This window comes from Heptranchias perlo, chromosome 39, assembly GCF_035084215.1.
Source record: "Heptranchias perlo isolate sHepPer1 chromosome 39, sHepPer1.hap1, whole genome shotgun sequence".
In the NCBI taxonomy this organism is placed as follows: Eukaryota; Metazoa; Chordata; class Chondrichthyes; order Hexanchiformes; family Hexanchidae; genus Heptranchias; species Heptranchias perlo.
This window is the reverse complement of record NC_090363.1, coordinates 6,534,897-6,550,608: the sequence shown is the minus strand read 5'-3', so window position 1 is coordinate 6,550,608 and position 15,712 is coordinate 6,534,897. Positions and strand designations below refer to the sequence as shown.

The following is a 15,712-nucleotide window of genomic DNA, read 5'->3' as shown; positions in this document are numbered from 1 at the left end:
AGTGGGTCAGACACTGTCCTTTCCCCCTCGGGGACTGGGTGGTACAGTGGGTCAGACACTGTCCTTTCCCCCTCTGGGACTGGGTGGTGCAGTGGGTCAGACACTGTCCTTTCCCCCTCTGGGACTGGGTGGTGCAGTGGGTCAGGCACTGTCCTTTCCCTCTCTGGGACTGGGTGGTACAGTGGGTCAGACACTGTCCTTTCCCCCTCTGGGACTGGGTGGTGCAGTGGGTCAGACACTGTCCTTTCCCCCTCTGGGACTGGGTAGTGCAGTGGGTCAGACGCTGTCCTTTCCCCCTCTGGGACTGGGTAGTGCAATGGGTCACACACTGTCCTTTTCCCCTCCTTGTCTGTCACCACCAGATGGTGATTGTGTCCCATGTAGTATTTGCTCTGTTGCTTGTCCTGAGTGTTGTCTACTGTTCTGTGTGTACAGTATACGGCAGGGCGACGGTGACGGGTCACTTGGATCTGTACCGAGTGGATTCAGTCAGTCTCAGCATTTTGTTGCCTGTAAACTGAACACGTGCATCTGAGGAGCTAAAGTTTGGATGATGTGTGTTGGTCCCCCACCAACTCGGAACACCACAAACCTTTCCCCCAAATTTTCCCACCGCTTTTCTCCCCTTTTGGAATGTCCTTTTTCCGGATGCACTGATTCCTGGGTACGATCACACAGAGAACGGACTAACATCTGGTACACCGCCAAATCGACATCCTCTACGGTCAGTGTTGGCAATCCATCTGATAGCGGTGACACCAAAAGTGCAGTGTGGGTCACCGGATAAATCAATTTCCCCCTACTCAAGGGGCAATTTTAACCTGACCCGTCACGGAGAGTAATATTGGACGGGGTGTAAAACCAGCGTTCCACCTATTCACCCCCGAGGTTAGGGAGGACCGCATCAGCCCACGGCCGAGATCAAGCAACTCAGCACAGACCCAGGATCAATCCTCGGGCATTCCTGGTCGCTGTAGTTCAGTACCAAGCGGTAAATCCATTCACTGAGCCACGGGAAAACCGTTCCTGAACCCGTGTTCAACACTCGTACAAATGGCGTTAATTCTCCTGCCTGAGTTGCGCCTTGTGGATTACCTGACAGACGCCAAAAGCTTTTGATCGCGAATTTGCGGAAGAAAGTTGCGACTTTTAAACTCCAAATTCTCTTTCCTTCCTTTCCCCCCCCCCCCCCCCCCACTTCCCGTTCTGTGTGCAGGGGTCCATGAAACCCGGACGGATGTCCTAAATTGGCAGAGAGCAAGAAAACGGATGAAAGGTGTGCATCGGGTCAGCTTTTGAAGCAAGCGAACCCCGGGGGACCCGCCTTTGCATGTGTTTTAGCCTCCGTGCCACTGTTTAGTCTGCATGTCTTTCTCACCTAACTTTATACCCTGATGTGACCTTATACTCCTGATCACTGTTGTCGTGTTTGTTAATCTCAATAGAAGGAAAGCGACACATCTGGATGGGTGATCCTGTAGCTAATTGTGCTCCAGTTTTATTCTCCTGAATCTTTGAAACCTATTTTGGGAAAGGTCAAATTTGTTCTTTCTTGTGCATTTTATTGTTTTTTGTAAGTCTTTTGAGCCACAATGATGTCGTGCGTTCCTCCACTTCATAACTGGAATCTGTCTTCGTCGATTCTGACAGTAAGTCAGGGAGTGACCCATGTCTGTGGTTTTAATCGCAGCTAACTGCCAAGGTCGTTGCATTCTGGTGAAATATTGGGGAGGGGGAGGAACAAAATTGTTAATTTTTTTTTCTAAAGGAGCAGTGCCTTGATGATAACATGTTTGTCAAACTCTATTTTCATCAGTTTCTTTTTGTAAAGAGGTGTTGTTGTACCACGGGAACTGTGCTCAGAACGATATTCTCCCAGCTGCACCTCTCACTATTCACTGACAGTGAAAATCCATTTACGGACTGCTTCGATGTCAATGGTGGGAAGAGAGGCCGTGGCGGGAGTGCAGTCTCTCTCGACGTTCAAACCATCCAGAGGGAGGTTTTTTTTGTTAAACAAAAAGCTGGGTTTCACACACTCGTACGGCAGGAAGCCTGAGATGGTCTACTGGAGGTGACCTGGGCATCACTGCGGGCGAGGGAGCCAGGTTGCCCTGGTGCGTCCTCCCTTCTCCCAGGTCTGGCACTACCTCAGTGTCGGTGTGTTATTTGAAACTGCTTCACCACAAGGTAAAAGCGGCAGATAATTGGCCCAAAAGTCCCTGCAGTTGCGAGTGATGTCGGCATGACCAGAACAGAAGGAATGTGAGACTTCCGTAGGATGTGCCCTTTTGAATGTGTATTTTGTAGTCTCGAGTGACCATGTTCATTGTCCCTCTTCCTCCTTCCCCCCTCCCCCTCCCTCTTCCTCCTCCCCCCTCCCTCTTCCTCCTTTTCCCCCCTCCCTCTTCCTCCTTTTCCCCCCTCCCTCTTCCTCCTTTTCCCCCCTCCCTCTTCCTCCTTTTCCCCCCTCCCTCTTCCTCCTTTTCCCCCCTCCCTCTTCCTCCTTTTCCCCCCTCCCTCTTCCTCCTTTTCCCCCCTCCCTCTTCCTCCTTTTCCCCCCTCCCTCTTCCTCCTTTTCCCCCCTCCCTCTTCCTCCTTTTCCCCCCTCCCTCTTCCTCCTTTTCCCCCTCCCTCTTCCTCCTTTTCCCCCCTCCCTCTTCCTCCTTTTCCCCCCTCCCTCTTCCTCCTTTTCCCCCCTCCCTCTTCCTCCTTTTCCCCCCTCCCTCTTCCTCCTTTTCCCCCCTCCCTCTTCCTCCTTTTCCCCCCTCCTCCCGTCGCACCTGCATCATTCTCTTCAACACACCCTGTGTGTGGAGTAACTACAAACCTCTGGCAGAGATCAAAACAATCCAAGACTTGTATCTAAGCATCTCTCTGTCTAGCCAGTTTCTATTTTTCTGTAGCGCCAGGGCAGCTCCCCATTTAAATCCGCAGCTGGAATAAAGGCATCTTAAATCAGATAAGACCAAAACTTTTAACAGGTCTGTCGTTCATTTTTTGGGATTTAAGATCAGTTGTCGGACTCAGTTAACACGGTCTCATAAAATTCTTTTGTCAGCTGTTTTAAACACAGTCGTTAATCTAATTTAAAAACAAATATTTGAGACTGATTAATCAGTGTATTAAAATAGTTCAAAGAATTTTATGTCAAGACATCATTCACTACACTATTAGAGAACATTCAGCCTGCTGTGTTTTGAAATATGTTCTGTATATATTACATAGAATTGCCTTGATGCTTAACCCTTCTTGGTCGAGCATTTGGACACACTCTAAGTTACTGACAATATTCGAACACTGTCCATCTGCTCTTACAAAGTGAAATAAAATAACATGGCTGTCTGGCGTCTGTTCGGTATTTATTGGCTTGGTCATGGTGGGTAGGGAACGGGTCGGTCCTGCTCGAGTTCTCACCCGGAGCCCTTGAATCACACTGGCACACAGATCCGTCGGCTTGTGGGAGGGAGGATCTTCACCTTTTTAGAAGGCATCACAGCCAACGCTGGTCCTCGGTACTCATCTGATGTTCACAAGTGCGCGCTTCCCAGCTAGACAGGAGAGCAGGGACACTGGTGAATTTGATGGTGCTTTTCCCCTGCTGTCCTTCACCTGGGGATGTTGAAACCTCTGTCATTCCCTAGCTGAAAAAGGAAAGAACGAACGTGCATTTATATAGCGCCTTTCATGACCTCACAACGTCGCAAAGTCCTTCACAACCAATAAAATACTTTTGAAATGTAGTCACTGTTGTTATGCAACAGCCAATTTACTCCCAGTAACATCCCACAAACAGCAATGAGATAATGGCCAGATAATCAGTTTTAGGGATGTTGGTTGAGGGATAAATATTGGCCAGGACACCATCTTCAAACAGTGACGTGGGATCGTTTACATCCACCTGAGAGGGTAGATGGGGCCTCAGTTTGACTTCTCCTCTAGAAGGCAGCACCTCCCAACAATGCAGCACTCCCTCAGTACTGCACTAGGAGTGTCAGCATATTTTTTGTGCTCAACCCTCTGGAGTGGGACTTGAACCCACAACCTTCTGACTCAGAGGCGAGAGTGCTGCCCACGGCTGCCTGCTGAGCCACGGCTGACACTCGGGTGATGTCAAGCTTGGGTTTTAGAAGCCTGCAGATTGCAGGAGTTTGGACATCGTGAGGACGTCTTGACTTTAACACGGTGAAGGTGCGGAGAGGAGGAACCGCACAGAGGGTGGCACAGTTGGAGCTTCGGGGGAACCAAAAAAAAACGGCAGAGTCCAGAGGAGAACTTCCCCCGTAACACTGAAAAAAGAGAGAAGATAGGTTACGATGGAAGGGGGGAAGAGAGGGAGAGAGAGAGAGCTCGGAGAGTAGAAGTGAGGGAAGGATCTGGCACCACATTTTGTCTTGTATCCTGTCAGGAATTTGGGAGCATCTTGGATAGACTTGGAGCTTTACAGAGTGTTAAGAGTTGTTGAAGGAGAAATGAATGTGGCACGAGAAAGGATACAAAGTGGGCAGCCAGGGAGCACCGGGAACAGCATGATCGCCCGCCTCCCGTATGAAAATTATCCCAATCCCAGGAGATTGAGTAGAATGGGCCTACGTTCTCTGGAGTTTAGAACAATGAGAGGCGATCTCATTGAAACATATAAAATTCTTAGAGGGCTTGACAGGGGTCGATGCTGAGAGGCTGTTCCCCCCGGCTGGAGAGTAGAATCATAAAATGGTTACAGCACACGAGGAGGCCATTCGGCCCACCGAGCCTGTACCAGCTCTCTGCAAGAGCAATCCAATTAGTCCCACTCCCCTGCCCTTTCCCCATAGCCCTGCAAATTTTTCCCCTTCAAGTATTTATCCAATTCCCTTTTGAAAGTTATTATTGAATCTGCTTCCACCGCCCTTTCAGGCAGCGCATTCCAGATCATAACAACTCACTGCATAAAAAAAATTCTCCTCATGTTGCCAATTACCAATTAACTTAAATCTGTGTCCTCTGGTTACCGACCATTCTGCCACTTGAAACGGTTTCTCCTTATTTACTCTATCAAAAGCCTTCATGATTTTGCACACGTCTATAAAATCTCCCCTTAACCTTCCCTGCTCTATTGTAAACAATTTTACAACACCAAGTTATAGTCCAGCAATTTTATTTTAAATTCACAAGCTTTCGGAGATTTTCTCCTTCCTCAGGCAAATGTTTCAAGATCTCCTAAGTTGCTCTAAGGAGAGCAACTTCTCTAGTCTCTCGGCGTAACTCAAGTCCCGCATCCCTGGTGCCATCTTTTACGTCCACCTCAGAGGGCAGTCAGGGCCCCAGTTTAATGCCTCGTTCGGAAAGACCGCACCTCCGACAGTGCAGCACTCCCTCAGTACTGCACTGGGAGTGCCAGCCTAGATTCTGTGCACAAGTCCGCGGAGTGGGACTTGAACCCACGACCTTCTGACTCGGAGGCGAGAGTGCTACCCGCTGGTTTTGCAACTTCGCTAGAAAATCTTTCCACTTATGTTTATAATGTCGCTAACCTGCTGCGGCCAGAGAAAATCATGTCCCGTATTACTGAGCCCATAACAGTGTGTTTATTAATCAGTATATCACTACAGCAGAAACTACAAGCTACTGTAATAGAATATACAGAAACATTTTATTATTATCCTTACCAATTACATTGAGCGGGGTGTTAAAGCCATCCATGCATCTGGAGTTATCAAATCCTAATCGGTTTGTGCAATCTACAACGTGTAATGATCACCATTCACTTTCCAATATAACAGAACAATATGGGTTTGTTCAATCCACTACAACGCTCTATAGTAACGGTTGGTACAATCTGACACGACATGAGTCAAGAAGCTAATAAATCTCTTGCATAACCTCACAGATAAGACGGTCATAATAATCTAAAATCAAAATGAATCGGTGATAATGGATTGAGTTGCCCCACGTGATAGGACAACGGGTCTGTGCAGATCAGGAATAGCAGAGAGGAGCAACGGAACTGTGATGGCTGCACCTCTGACCCTTTGTTCAAAAGACCATGGGGGGGTGAAATTGGGTCTGGGCGGGGGACACCCCCGTGTCCCAATCCCGCCCCCCTCCCCCCCTTCCCCCCCACAACTGGATATTATGCGAGGGGTTCAAATAACCTCTCCACAGTTCTTAAGACCCACGCGGCATTAGCAATTGGTTCTCTCTGCACATTAACATTTTCAGACTAAGAGAGAATACAAGACGGTCTAAGATAGGTTTACAGTGCATGTGTGTAAATGTACTAGGCATAGTAAACAAGGTCGGTGAGCTGCAGGCGCAAATAGCCACATGGGAATATGATGTTGTGGCGATAACAGAGACCTGGCTCAAGAAAGGGCAGGATTGGGGACTAAATATTCCTGGATACAAGGGACTCGATTTTCAAGCTGAAGTGCGGGTGCGTTGGGGGCTCCAAAAATCGGGGAAATCCCGAGCGGGTGAGGAAGCCGCCGACTTCCGGGTTCTCCGCAGACGTGTCTGTGTGCGCGCACACCTCACGAATGCACAAGTCCCACTGGCAATTAAAGCCGTCGGGATGATAGTTAACACAGTTATTTCGATAGTTTAAGTATTTGAAGTAGTTAATTTCTGGTGATTGAGGCAGGGGATCGATTTTCATTCATCCTCAGCGTGTTTCCCGTGTTGTGGGAAACATTCCTTGTTTTAGGAGACGTGTTTCAGCCAGCAGCCGGTTGGACATTGAAATGCTTGTTTTGTTCTTTTGACACATATTTAGCAACTTTTCGAACCCCCTCAAACTGTCACCATTGGGATGGGGGACGCCATGGCTGCATTCACCACTACATCCGAGGACGAGCAACATCACCAGCCTCGCCAGGCACGGCATACACTTCTGCCACTTGGAGCGCCACAAAACAGTGCTGCGCCATCAGCACCCACACAAGAGCACAGAGGGCAACAACAGAGAGAGCGCCATTGCGGGAGGCACCGCCCTGGTCAGAGGGTCTACAGACCAAGGCTCAGCTTCCTGGACCTCTCTGAGGAGCAGTGAATACGGAGGCTCAGAGTGAGTCGCCAGGTGGTCGCAGACATCTGTAGCCTCTTTCGTGCCGAGCTGCTCCCGGCTGGACCTGGCATCATCTCATTACCCGTCGCTGTTAAAGTCACCACTGCCCTCAACTTCTTCGCCTCCGGATCATTCCAGAGTGCCACCGGGGACATCGCTGGCGTCTCTCAGTCGCCTGCACACGAGTGCATGAGGCAGGTCACCGACGGCTTGTTTCACAGGGCCTCACAATACATCAACTGCCCCATGGATGACCTCAGCCAGACGGAGAGGGCAATGGGATCCCACTTTGTCGCTGGCTTCCCACGTGCACAGGGTGCAATCGATTGGATGCATATAGCAATCTGAGCACCTCCACACGAGCCAGGACTGTTCATCAGCAGAAAGGGGGATCACTCCATCAACGCTCAGCTCGTTTGTGACCACCGCAAAAGATTTCTTCATGGGTGCGCCAGATTCCCTGGCAGCTGCCGCGATTCTTTCATTCTGAGGGCCTCTTTGACGCACCGAACACCGTAAGGACCAGCTCCTCGGGGACAAGGGATACCCCCTGCACACGTGGCTCATGACACCTCTGAGGAATCCCATCAGCGAGCAACAGCGCCGATACAACGACAGCCACATCGCCACCAGGTCTATAATTGAACACGCGATAGGGCTGCTGAAGATGCGATTTCGGTGCCTCGATCGTTCTGGGGGAGCGCTTCAATACGCACCAGTGAGAGTGGGTCGCATTATAGTAGTTTGTTGTGTCCTGCACAACATGGCGCAACAGAGACGGGTACCACCATCCACATCTGCCATCCACATTGAGCAGGAGGAGGAGGAGGAGGAGGAGGAACCCATGGGCACAGCAACAGCTCACCTGGCTGCTCGTGAGGCCAGGGAGTCACTCATATGTGAATGGTTCTCATAAGACCAGAAAGTGAGAAGAGTCCAGTCCTCACATCACCTGGAAAGACTAGTGCCAACAAAAGCCCGTTCCCCCCTCCCTGTACAAAACAGTCATGCAACTATACATACACCCACTGCAAAGTGACCCACTGGGTGGCATCAAGTGTCGCCATTGATGGTGAAACACACGAAAGGGCACTATCACAAAAAAACAATCAAGAATGGGCAAGATGTGGCAGTAGTGGTGAGAATGATAACATTTAGTAACTTTAACAGAAACCAAATATAAATGAAAAAAATGACGGAGACATCAGATTGGATCAGGATTGGGGTGGGGTCACAAATGGGGAGGTGAGGGAGTGCTCATGAAGTGCAGGTAAGTTGAGGATGAGCCTTAAGTGGGTGTGAGGAGTGATGTGATGGAGTAGTCTTGGCAGTGCAGAATGAGTCCCCCAATGGGATGCAGGAGAATCAGAAAGTGTACTCACATTGGCTGACCTAGTTAGGTCATCGAAACGCTTCCTGCACTGGACGCAGGTGTGGGAGATGCTGCTCTTGCTCATCACGTTCCCCTCCAAGTCACCCACCATCCCGACTTGGAAATATATCGGCCGTTCCTTCATCGTCGCTGGGTCAAAATCCTGAAACTCCCTCCCTAACAGCACTGTGGGAGAACCTTCACCACACGGACTGCAGCGGTTCAAGAAGGCGGCTCACGACCACCTTCTCGAGGGCAATTAGGGATGGGCAATAAATGCCGGCCTCGCCAGCGACGCCCACATCCCGTGAACGAATATAAACAAAAAACCTCCTCTGCCACCTCCAGCCAGGCCTTCTTGGTGGCAGAGGCAGGGCGCCTCCTCCTGTCGTCCGAGTAAAATAGTCCCCTCCTCCTCCTCCTCCTCCTCCTCACCCCGGCCAGTAGCAGCTGAAGTGAGGCATCGCTGAATCTCGGAGCAGCCTTACCCCTCAGCTGCTCCATTGGGTCTTCTCGCTCTTGACCCCAGCAAAATCCATTGGCGCAATGGCCCTTTAAATCCAGCTGACAGCCAATCATAGCGCGCCCATTGACCCTACCCCCCGCTGCCATCCCATTACCCTTTTAAAATCGAGCCCTATGTCTCACTGTCTCTTTCTTTCACTCTCTTTCCCTCTCTCTGCCATACTCTGTCTGTTTCTCTGTCTCATCCACTCTGTCTTTTTCTGTCTCATTCTCTCTCTCTCTCTCTGTCCCTTTCTCTCTTCAGCTCATTCTCTTTCTCTGAAGGTCTCTCTCTGTCTCATTATTTCTGTCTCACTCTACGTGGGTGCTGTACAAGTACAGGAAGCTGAAAGCAATTTGAATCAGGAAATGCTGAGTGCGAACATGGCTTCCAGGCAGCAGGCAGAGAGTTGGACCGAGGATGTAAATTGCCCCATCTGTCTCGATTTCTTCACCGATCCCGTCTCACTGGAATGTGGGCACAACTTCTGCCGCTCCTGCATTACACGGTGTTGGGCAAAGAGGAGGATAAACTTCTGCCCAGAATGTAGGGGGGAGTTTCCAGACAGAAATCTTAAGGTTAATTGGGCTTTAGCGAGACTGGCCGAGAAAGCTCGAAAATTGAAACTGAATCTGAAAGATAAGGAGAGTAAACTTCACTGTGAGGAGCATCAGGGGGAACTGAAGCTGTTTTGTGAAACTGACAAGAAACTGATGTGTTACACGTGTATCGATGCTCAGGAACACAGGGGACACCGTTTCATGCCGATTAAAGAAGCTGTAGAAACGTACAAGGTAAAATTGAACAGGTTTTATCACTCGGTTATTTTGTCACATTTCAGTATTGTAGCCTTTTCATTCTGTGATTTTTCTATCCCAATCCCAGGCTCAGCTGAAATCTTGTTTAGAATCTCTCACAGAGAAGAAATCGGCCGTCCTAGAAACGGAACTGAAACAGAAACGGCAGATTACCAAAGTTAGGGTAAGGTCTCCCTGTGCTGATTTCCTGATCTTGGTTAGTTTTGTTTCCCTTTATCGCGGTACGTTATTATGTTTCACCTTTCATTTTGTAGGAACAGTCCAACAGTCTGCAGACCCACATCACATCCGAGTTCGCTAAAATGCACCAGATTCTCATTGAGAAAGAGCAGCGTTTGATCAGAGATCTCAGGGAACAAGAGGGGAGGATTCTGGAAACGATGAAGATAAACCTTCGAAAAATTCGAGAGAATTTAAATTCTATTCAGGAGCAGCTTTTAAAGTTGCAGAGACAGATGGAGCAAAAAGACGGGCTGATATTTCTGAAGGTGAGCGTTACATTGCGCAAAATAACCGATGACAATGTTGAGCTAAATAATTCGAAACTAATTTAAACCGATTGGTTTGCCTAATCCGGGGCAGATCTGTTATTGCGACCGAACTAACCAGCTCCACACTGTCTGCAGAATCCCGGGAATGGGTTGCTGTGATCTCGACGCTTAGCTTGTAATTATTTCTGTCTTCCACAAGAGTTTAATATTCTCCTGGAACTCACGTTACAATCCAGTTACAGTGTGTGGGTGTCTGGTAGGCTTGGTGTGAGAGTCACAGTCTGGGAGTGGGACTGATGTTGAGACACAAATCAGATTTTTCAACTATATGCTGTCTCTATCAGATTCATTTAATAATTTTGGTGTAATTTCTGCTGTCTGGTTTTCAAATGTATCCCACATGGAATTACATAGAATTTTACGCTGCACAAAACAGGCCATTCGGCCCAACTCGTCGATGCCGGTGTTTATGCTCCACTCGAGCCTCCTCCCTCCCTACTTCATCTCACCCTATCAGCCTATCCTTCTATTCCTTTCTCCCTCATGTGTTTATCCAGCTTCCCCTTAAAGGCATCTCTACCATTTGCCTCCAGTACTCCATGTGGGAGCGAGTTCCACATTCTCACCACTCTCTGGGTGAAGAAGTTTCTCCTGAATTCGTTATTGGATTTATTAGTGACTATTTCATATTTTTGGTACCTAGCTTTGGACTCCCCCACAAGTGGAAACATCTTCTCTACATCTACCCTATCAAACCCTTTCATAATTTTAAAGGCCCCTATCAGGACACTCATTTGTAGAGAAAAGAGCCGCAGTTTATTCAGTCTTTCCAGATAGTTCTGGTATAATTCTTGTAACTTTTTCCACTTTCTCCAGTCTATATCCTTTTTATAATATCATCTTTTTATCTGTGTGTTGGCAGCAATGAGAATTCAGAATTATCAGCAGCTTGTAATAAATTGGGTGTAATTTCCGCTGTCCGGATACAGACGGCCAGTGTCTGTCAATTCAGATTTGTGTTTTTATTTATTTCAGGAGGAAACTCGTCAGAAGACGAGGTAGGATATGCTCTTTACTGAAACTCTGCACAGTTTGGGAAAATAACTCAGAAAAGTATTTCTGGTGAATTCATAACCAACTGATTATTTTTTGCAGGATTAGCAAGGCATATCGTGTGCTGTCATTAGCAGATGTCACCCAGTCCATCGGAAAATTCAAAGGCCCTTTACAGTACACAGCATGGAGAGAAATGATTGGTGCCATTAACCCTGGTAAAACTCAAATCTTTGGTCTTGGTTTACAATTCATTTCTTTATAAAATGAATCAAGTTATATGAGAGAGGGTATTTTTAAGCACTAAGTAGTCGCAAAGGATCACAGTTAAAAATGGCCCTGATTGGAATCAAAGTTCATGACACAAATTCCACCTTCTAAAAAGGATCGCCTTCGACTGGTCAGCTGAAAATTTCAGCTCTCCCCACATCACCAATACAGGGATGCTCAGATAACCTCAGGTATGAGGAGTGAGTTGTGAGGAGGATGCAAAGAGGCTTCAAGGCGATTTAGACAAGTTGAGTGAGTGGGCAAATACATGGCAGATGCAGTATAACGTGGATAAATGTGAAGTTATCCACTTCGGAAGGAAAATCAGAAAGGCAGAGTATTATTTAAATGGTGATAGATTGGGAAATGTTGATGTACAAAGGGACCTGGGTGTCCTTGTACACCAGTCAGTGAAAGCTAACATGCAGGTGCAGCAAGCAGTTAGGAAGGCAAATGGTATGTTGGCCTTCATTGCAAGAGGATTTGAGTACAGGAGCAAGGATGTCTTACTGCAGTTATACAGGGCCTTGGTGAGACCACACCTGGAATATTGTGTGCACTTTTGGTCTTCTTACCTAAGAAAGGATATACTTGCCATAGAGGGAGTGCAGCGAAGGTTCACCAGACTGATTCCTTGGATGGCAGGACTGTCATATGAGGAGAGATTGGGTCGACTCGGCCTGTATTCTCTCGAGTTTAGAAGAATGAGAGGGGATCTTATTGAAACATATAAAATTCTGACAGGGCGAGACAGACTGGATACAGAGAGGATGTTTCCCCTGGCTGTGTGTCCAGAACGAGGGGTCACAGTCTCAGGATGTGGGGTAGGACATTTAGGAGTGAGATGAGGTGAAATTTCTTCACTCAGAGGGTGGTGAACCTGTGGAATTCTCTACCACAGAAGGCTGTGGAGGCCAAGTCACTGAATATATTTAAGAAGGAGCTAGATAGATTTCTAGACACAGAAGGCATCAGAGGGTATGGGGAGAGCGCGGGAATATGGTATTGAGATAGAGGATCAGCCATGATCATATTGAATGGCAGAGCAGGCTCGAAGGGCCGAATGGCCTACTCCTGCTCCTATTTTCTATGTTTCTATATTTCTATGCACCACTGCCTCCAGAAACCTGCAATGCTTGGCAAACTTCAGCAAGAGGTAACAACCCCCACTCCCCACCCCTCCCAGCGGAACCTTTCCTCCTCTACAATACGGCATCCTCTTGATGCAAAACTCATGTCCTTGACCAAGGGCGGGACAGGAAGCCTGGGAACGAGGCTTTGTCTGCCCGTTGAGGGAGGAGGAGTGGCGAGGGGCATGGAGTCGGCTGGTGTTCGCCGCGGACGTGGGGAGCAAGCACTGGATTGCAGTCGAGCTCCTGAAAGTGTCACCAAGGCTTATTCTGTCAGTCATTTTGAGGAAATATTCCACTCGTCCCAGACGAATGTCTTTTATGCATCCAGAGGGAGTATCAGGGTGGGGATATGAGAGTGGTGCATCATAGTGAATCGCCTCTGGTGTTAAGCCTCTGAGGGACCTGTTCTTGTTCCCTGAGTTTTTAAAAATTTAGTTTCCCTCCACTCCCTCTTGGTTCTCTCTTCCCTTCTGCAGCAGTTCAACTCCTTACTTTTTTTCTTCTTTTACTCTTTTTCCTCCCTTCTTTCTTGCCCCCCTGGTGTCTGTATCTTCCCCCCTCCTCTCCCCTGATCGATCTGTTTCCTCCTTCCCCCTCCAGCTTCCCCACTTCCCTGCTCCGCTCTCCTCCCCCATTATGACTGCCTGCAAGAAACTAATTCACTGACTGTGTTATTTTCACTTTCCCCCAGCTCCAGCCTCTCTGACTCTGGATCCGAACACAGCCCATCCCTGGCTCATCGTGTCTGAGGACCGAACCAGTGTGAGACTCGGAGACAAACGGCAGCCGCTCGCTGACACCCCGGAGAGGTTTTATTCCTGGTTCAGCGTCCTGGGATCGGAGGGATTCACATCAGGGAGGCGCTATTGGGAGGTGGAGGTGGGCGACAAGACTCGGTGGGTCGTGGGAGTGGCCCGAGAGTCTGCCGGGAGGAAAGGGAGCATCGAACGCAAACCTGAGACCGGATACTGGACCGTGCGGCTGGATCCCATAAGTGTCTATGTTGCCGTCACCTCCCCCACTGAGACCCCCCTCACCACGAGCGTGAAGCCCCGGAAGATCGGGGTGTACCTGGACTATGAGGGCGGACAGGTGTCATTTTACAATGCGGGCAACATGTCCCATCTCCACACTTTCACCCACACTTTCACCGAGAGAATCTTTCCCTTCTTCAATCCGGGAGTGAACGATGGCGGGGAAAACTCAGCACCGCTGACAATCCGCCGGGCCAGCTGCAAACCGCTGGGCGTCAGTCTCAGTCACAGGAGGTGCAATACTCCAAACGCCACCTGAGGTCAGGGCGGGTACAACCGAGTGACATTGTCTTGTTGGTGATATTTGTTTGTTTGATCGGTGCAGTGGGACAAACTCATGGCAACTGGTCCAGAAACTCCTCTAAAATTAAATTAAAAACTCTCAAGAAAATCAAGAATTATCAGGGTGCAGAGAGGGAGGGGAATTAAAACATGGGCAGTGCTCTCTCAGTCCTGCACTGAAGTGTCAGCCTGGATGATGTGCTCAAGTCTGTGGAGTGGAAGAGAGGCAAGAGTTCCCACTGAGTGAAACCTGTCAGTGAGTCAAGGCACACTCTGTGAATGGTGCTGAAATAGCTGAGGAGAAAGCTGGAAGAGACCTAGGAGAGTAAACGCAATGCTAATTATGGCCAAACGATGCAGAGCATCAGTCAACAAGCTAATAGGAGGTTGAACTATCCGATGCCTAGAGGGGGCAACCAGAGCGGCTGCAGCAAAGGCTGGTTTTGGGAAGTCTGGAGGAGCCCTCCTGCTCCTCCTGGTCCCACAATAATGAAGGGTAACTTTCCTTTGGGATCCCCTTTGGCCGGTCTGCCAGCTGATAGTGCTTGGAGTGTACACAGTGCACGCTCTGCCCAGTTCAGGCAAAAAATGTTCATCAGGCTCGTGTGCACATCTGGAGAAGCTGGCATTGTTCTCCTTAGAGCAGAGAAGGTTAAGGGGAGATTTAATAGAGGGGTTCAAAATCATGAAGCGTTTAGATAGAGCAAATAAGGAGAAATTTGCAGGACTATGGGGAAAGAGCAGGGGAGTGGGACTAATTGGATAGCTCTTTCAAAGAGCCAGCACAGGCATGATGGGCCGAATGGCCTCCTATGCTGTATGATCCTACTATTCTGTATGACCCTGATTTGTATTTTAAATGGGCCAACCACCCGACTCGGGACTGCACCGCCCGACCAGTAGTCGGTCCGGGGAAATATTGCCGTGGCCACAGCAAAGAGGAGAAGGGTCACTGCCCACCATTTTTGGGGGCTCTACCAACTTGTTTCCGCCAGAGGGAGGCCTGGAAATTCACCCCAAAAAGACATCAACGTGTGTTGTAACATTCCAGATATAGTAATACCAGACAAAAACCCTGGAATCATTTAAGAAACGATTTGATGCTACGATGGGAGGATGTTGAGATCTCTCTGGATGGATGGATCAAGATGGGCAGAATGGCCTTCCCCGTCCGTAATTATCCTGGAACCTTGTTTTGGTTCCCGTGTGTGTTTCCAAGTGTCAGTGGGACTAATTTCATGTCGACGTCCATAACTACACAGAAATGTAACTTTCCAGATGGATTTAGTTTCTGTCTTTTTCCCAGCGAGAATATCGAGGAGTTGATACTTCTGCGATCACTTCGATACGACTGATCTTGCTACGACTAGCCTGGCAATCTATTAAGCAGAGAACACTCTCAGTGTGAGCGAAAGTCTGCGTTTATTAGATTAGAAGGCAGCTTATCAGAACAGGAAGTAATGCATGCTCTTTATATAAGTTTTATGTAACTCAATAATTTACCGGAATGTTTATTTTCCCATTTTATTATGCCAATTATGTCATATTAATAAAGTTAGTGACCAGGGCTATATGTTGTCATTAGTCTGCCCTTTGTAAGAGCTTGGAAAATAAAACTTTACATCCCAAATATTCAAAAATATGTCTACATTTCTCCACATTGAAGCTGCCTGAACACCACCAGTGGAGTAACGTCTGGTGCATTGCAA

General features: G+C 48.4%; 2 protein-coding genes and 1 long non-coding RNA gene across 5 annotated transcripts in view; 2 read left to right on the top strand and 1 right to left on the bottom strand.

Moving 5' to 3' along the window:
• The window catches only part of LOC137305171 (flotillin-1-like), a 43,470-nt gene extending 40,125 nt beyond the window's left edge, over positions 1-3,345 (top strand). For all 3 annotated transcript variants that reach the window (XM_067973985.1, XM_067973983.1, XM_067973984.1), the window contains one exon: positions 1,217-3,345. In XM_067973985.1, coding sequence (XP_067830086.1) covers positions 1,217-1,246 — 30 coding nt within the window. In that variant the 3' untranslated portion in view covers positions 1,247-3,345. The remainder of the gene's footprint in view (positions 1-1,216) is intronic.
• On the bottom strand, positions 3,250-8,813 carry LOC137305172 (uncharacterized). The gene is made up of 2 exons (XR_010958670.1): positions 8,428-8,813; positions 3,250-3,644 (listed from the first exon to the last, which is right to left on the bottom strand). It is a non-coding gene; the product is annotated as an uncharacterized lncRNA (long non-coding RNA).
• A 144-nt stretch (positions 8,814-8,957) lies between these two features.
• Positions 8,958-15,625, top strand: LOC137305169 (E3 ubiquitin-protein ligase TRIM69-like). Its single transcript, XM_067973982.1, has 6 exons — positions 8,958-9,716; positions 9,808-9,903; positions 9,995-10,228; positions 11,267-11,289; positions 11,387-11,502; positions 13,379-15,625. The coding sequence occupies exons 1-6, from the start codon at positions 9,057-9,059 to the stop codon at positions 13,978-13,980; spliced, it is 1,731 nt and encodes a 576-aa protein (XP_067830083.1). The 5' UTR covers positions 8,958-9,056; the 3' UTR covers positions 13,981-15,625.
• Positions 15,626-15,712: the final 87 nt, after the last annotated feature.

Excerpts from the sequence above, each read along its gene's own strand:
- LOC137305169 (XM_067973982.1), top strand. The coding sequence starts at position 9,057 with ATGTCTCACTGTCTCTTTCTTTCACTCTCTTTCCCTCTCTCTGCCATA. Across the intron at positions 9,717-9,807 it reads AAGCTGTAGAAACGTACAAG|GCTCAGCTGAAATCTTGTTT; the intron begins GTAAAATTGAAC and ends TCCCAATCCCAG. Across the intron at positions 10,229-11,266 it reads ACGGGCTGATATTTCTGAAG|GAGGAAACTCGTCAGAAGAC; the intron begins GTGAGCGTTACA and ends TATTTATTTCAG.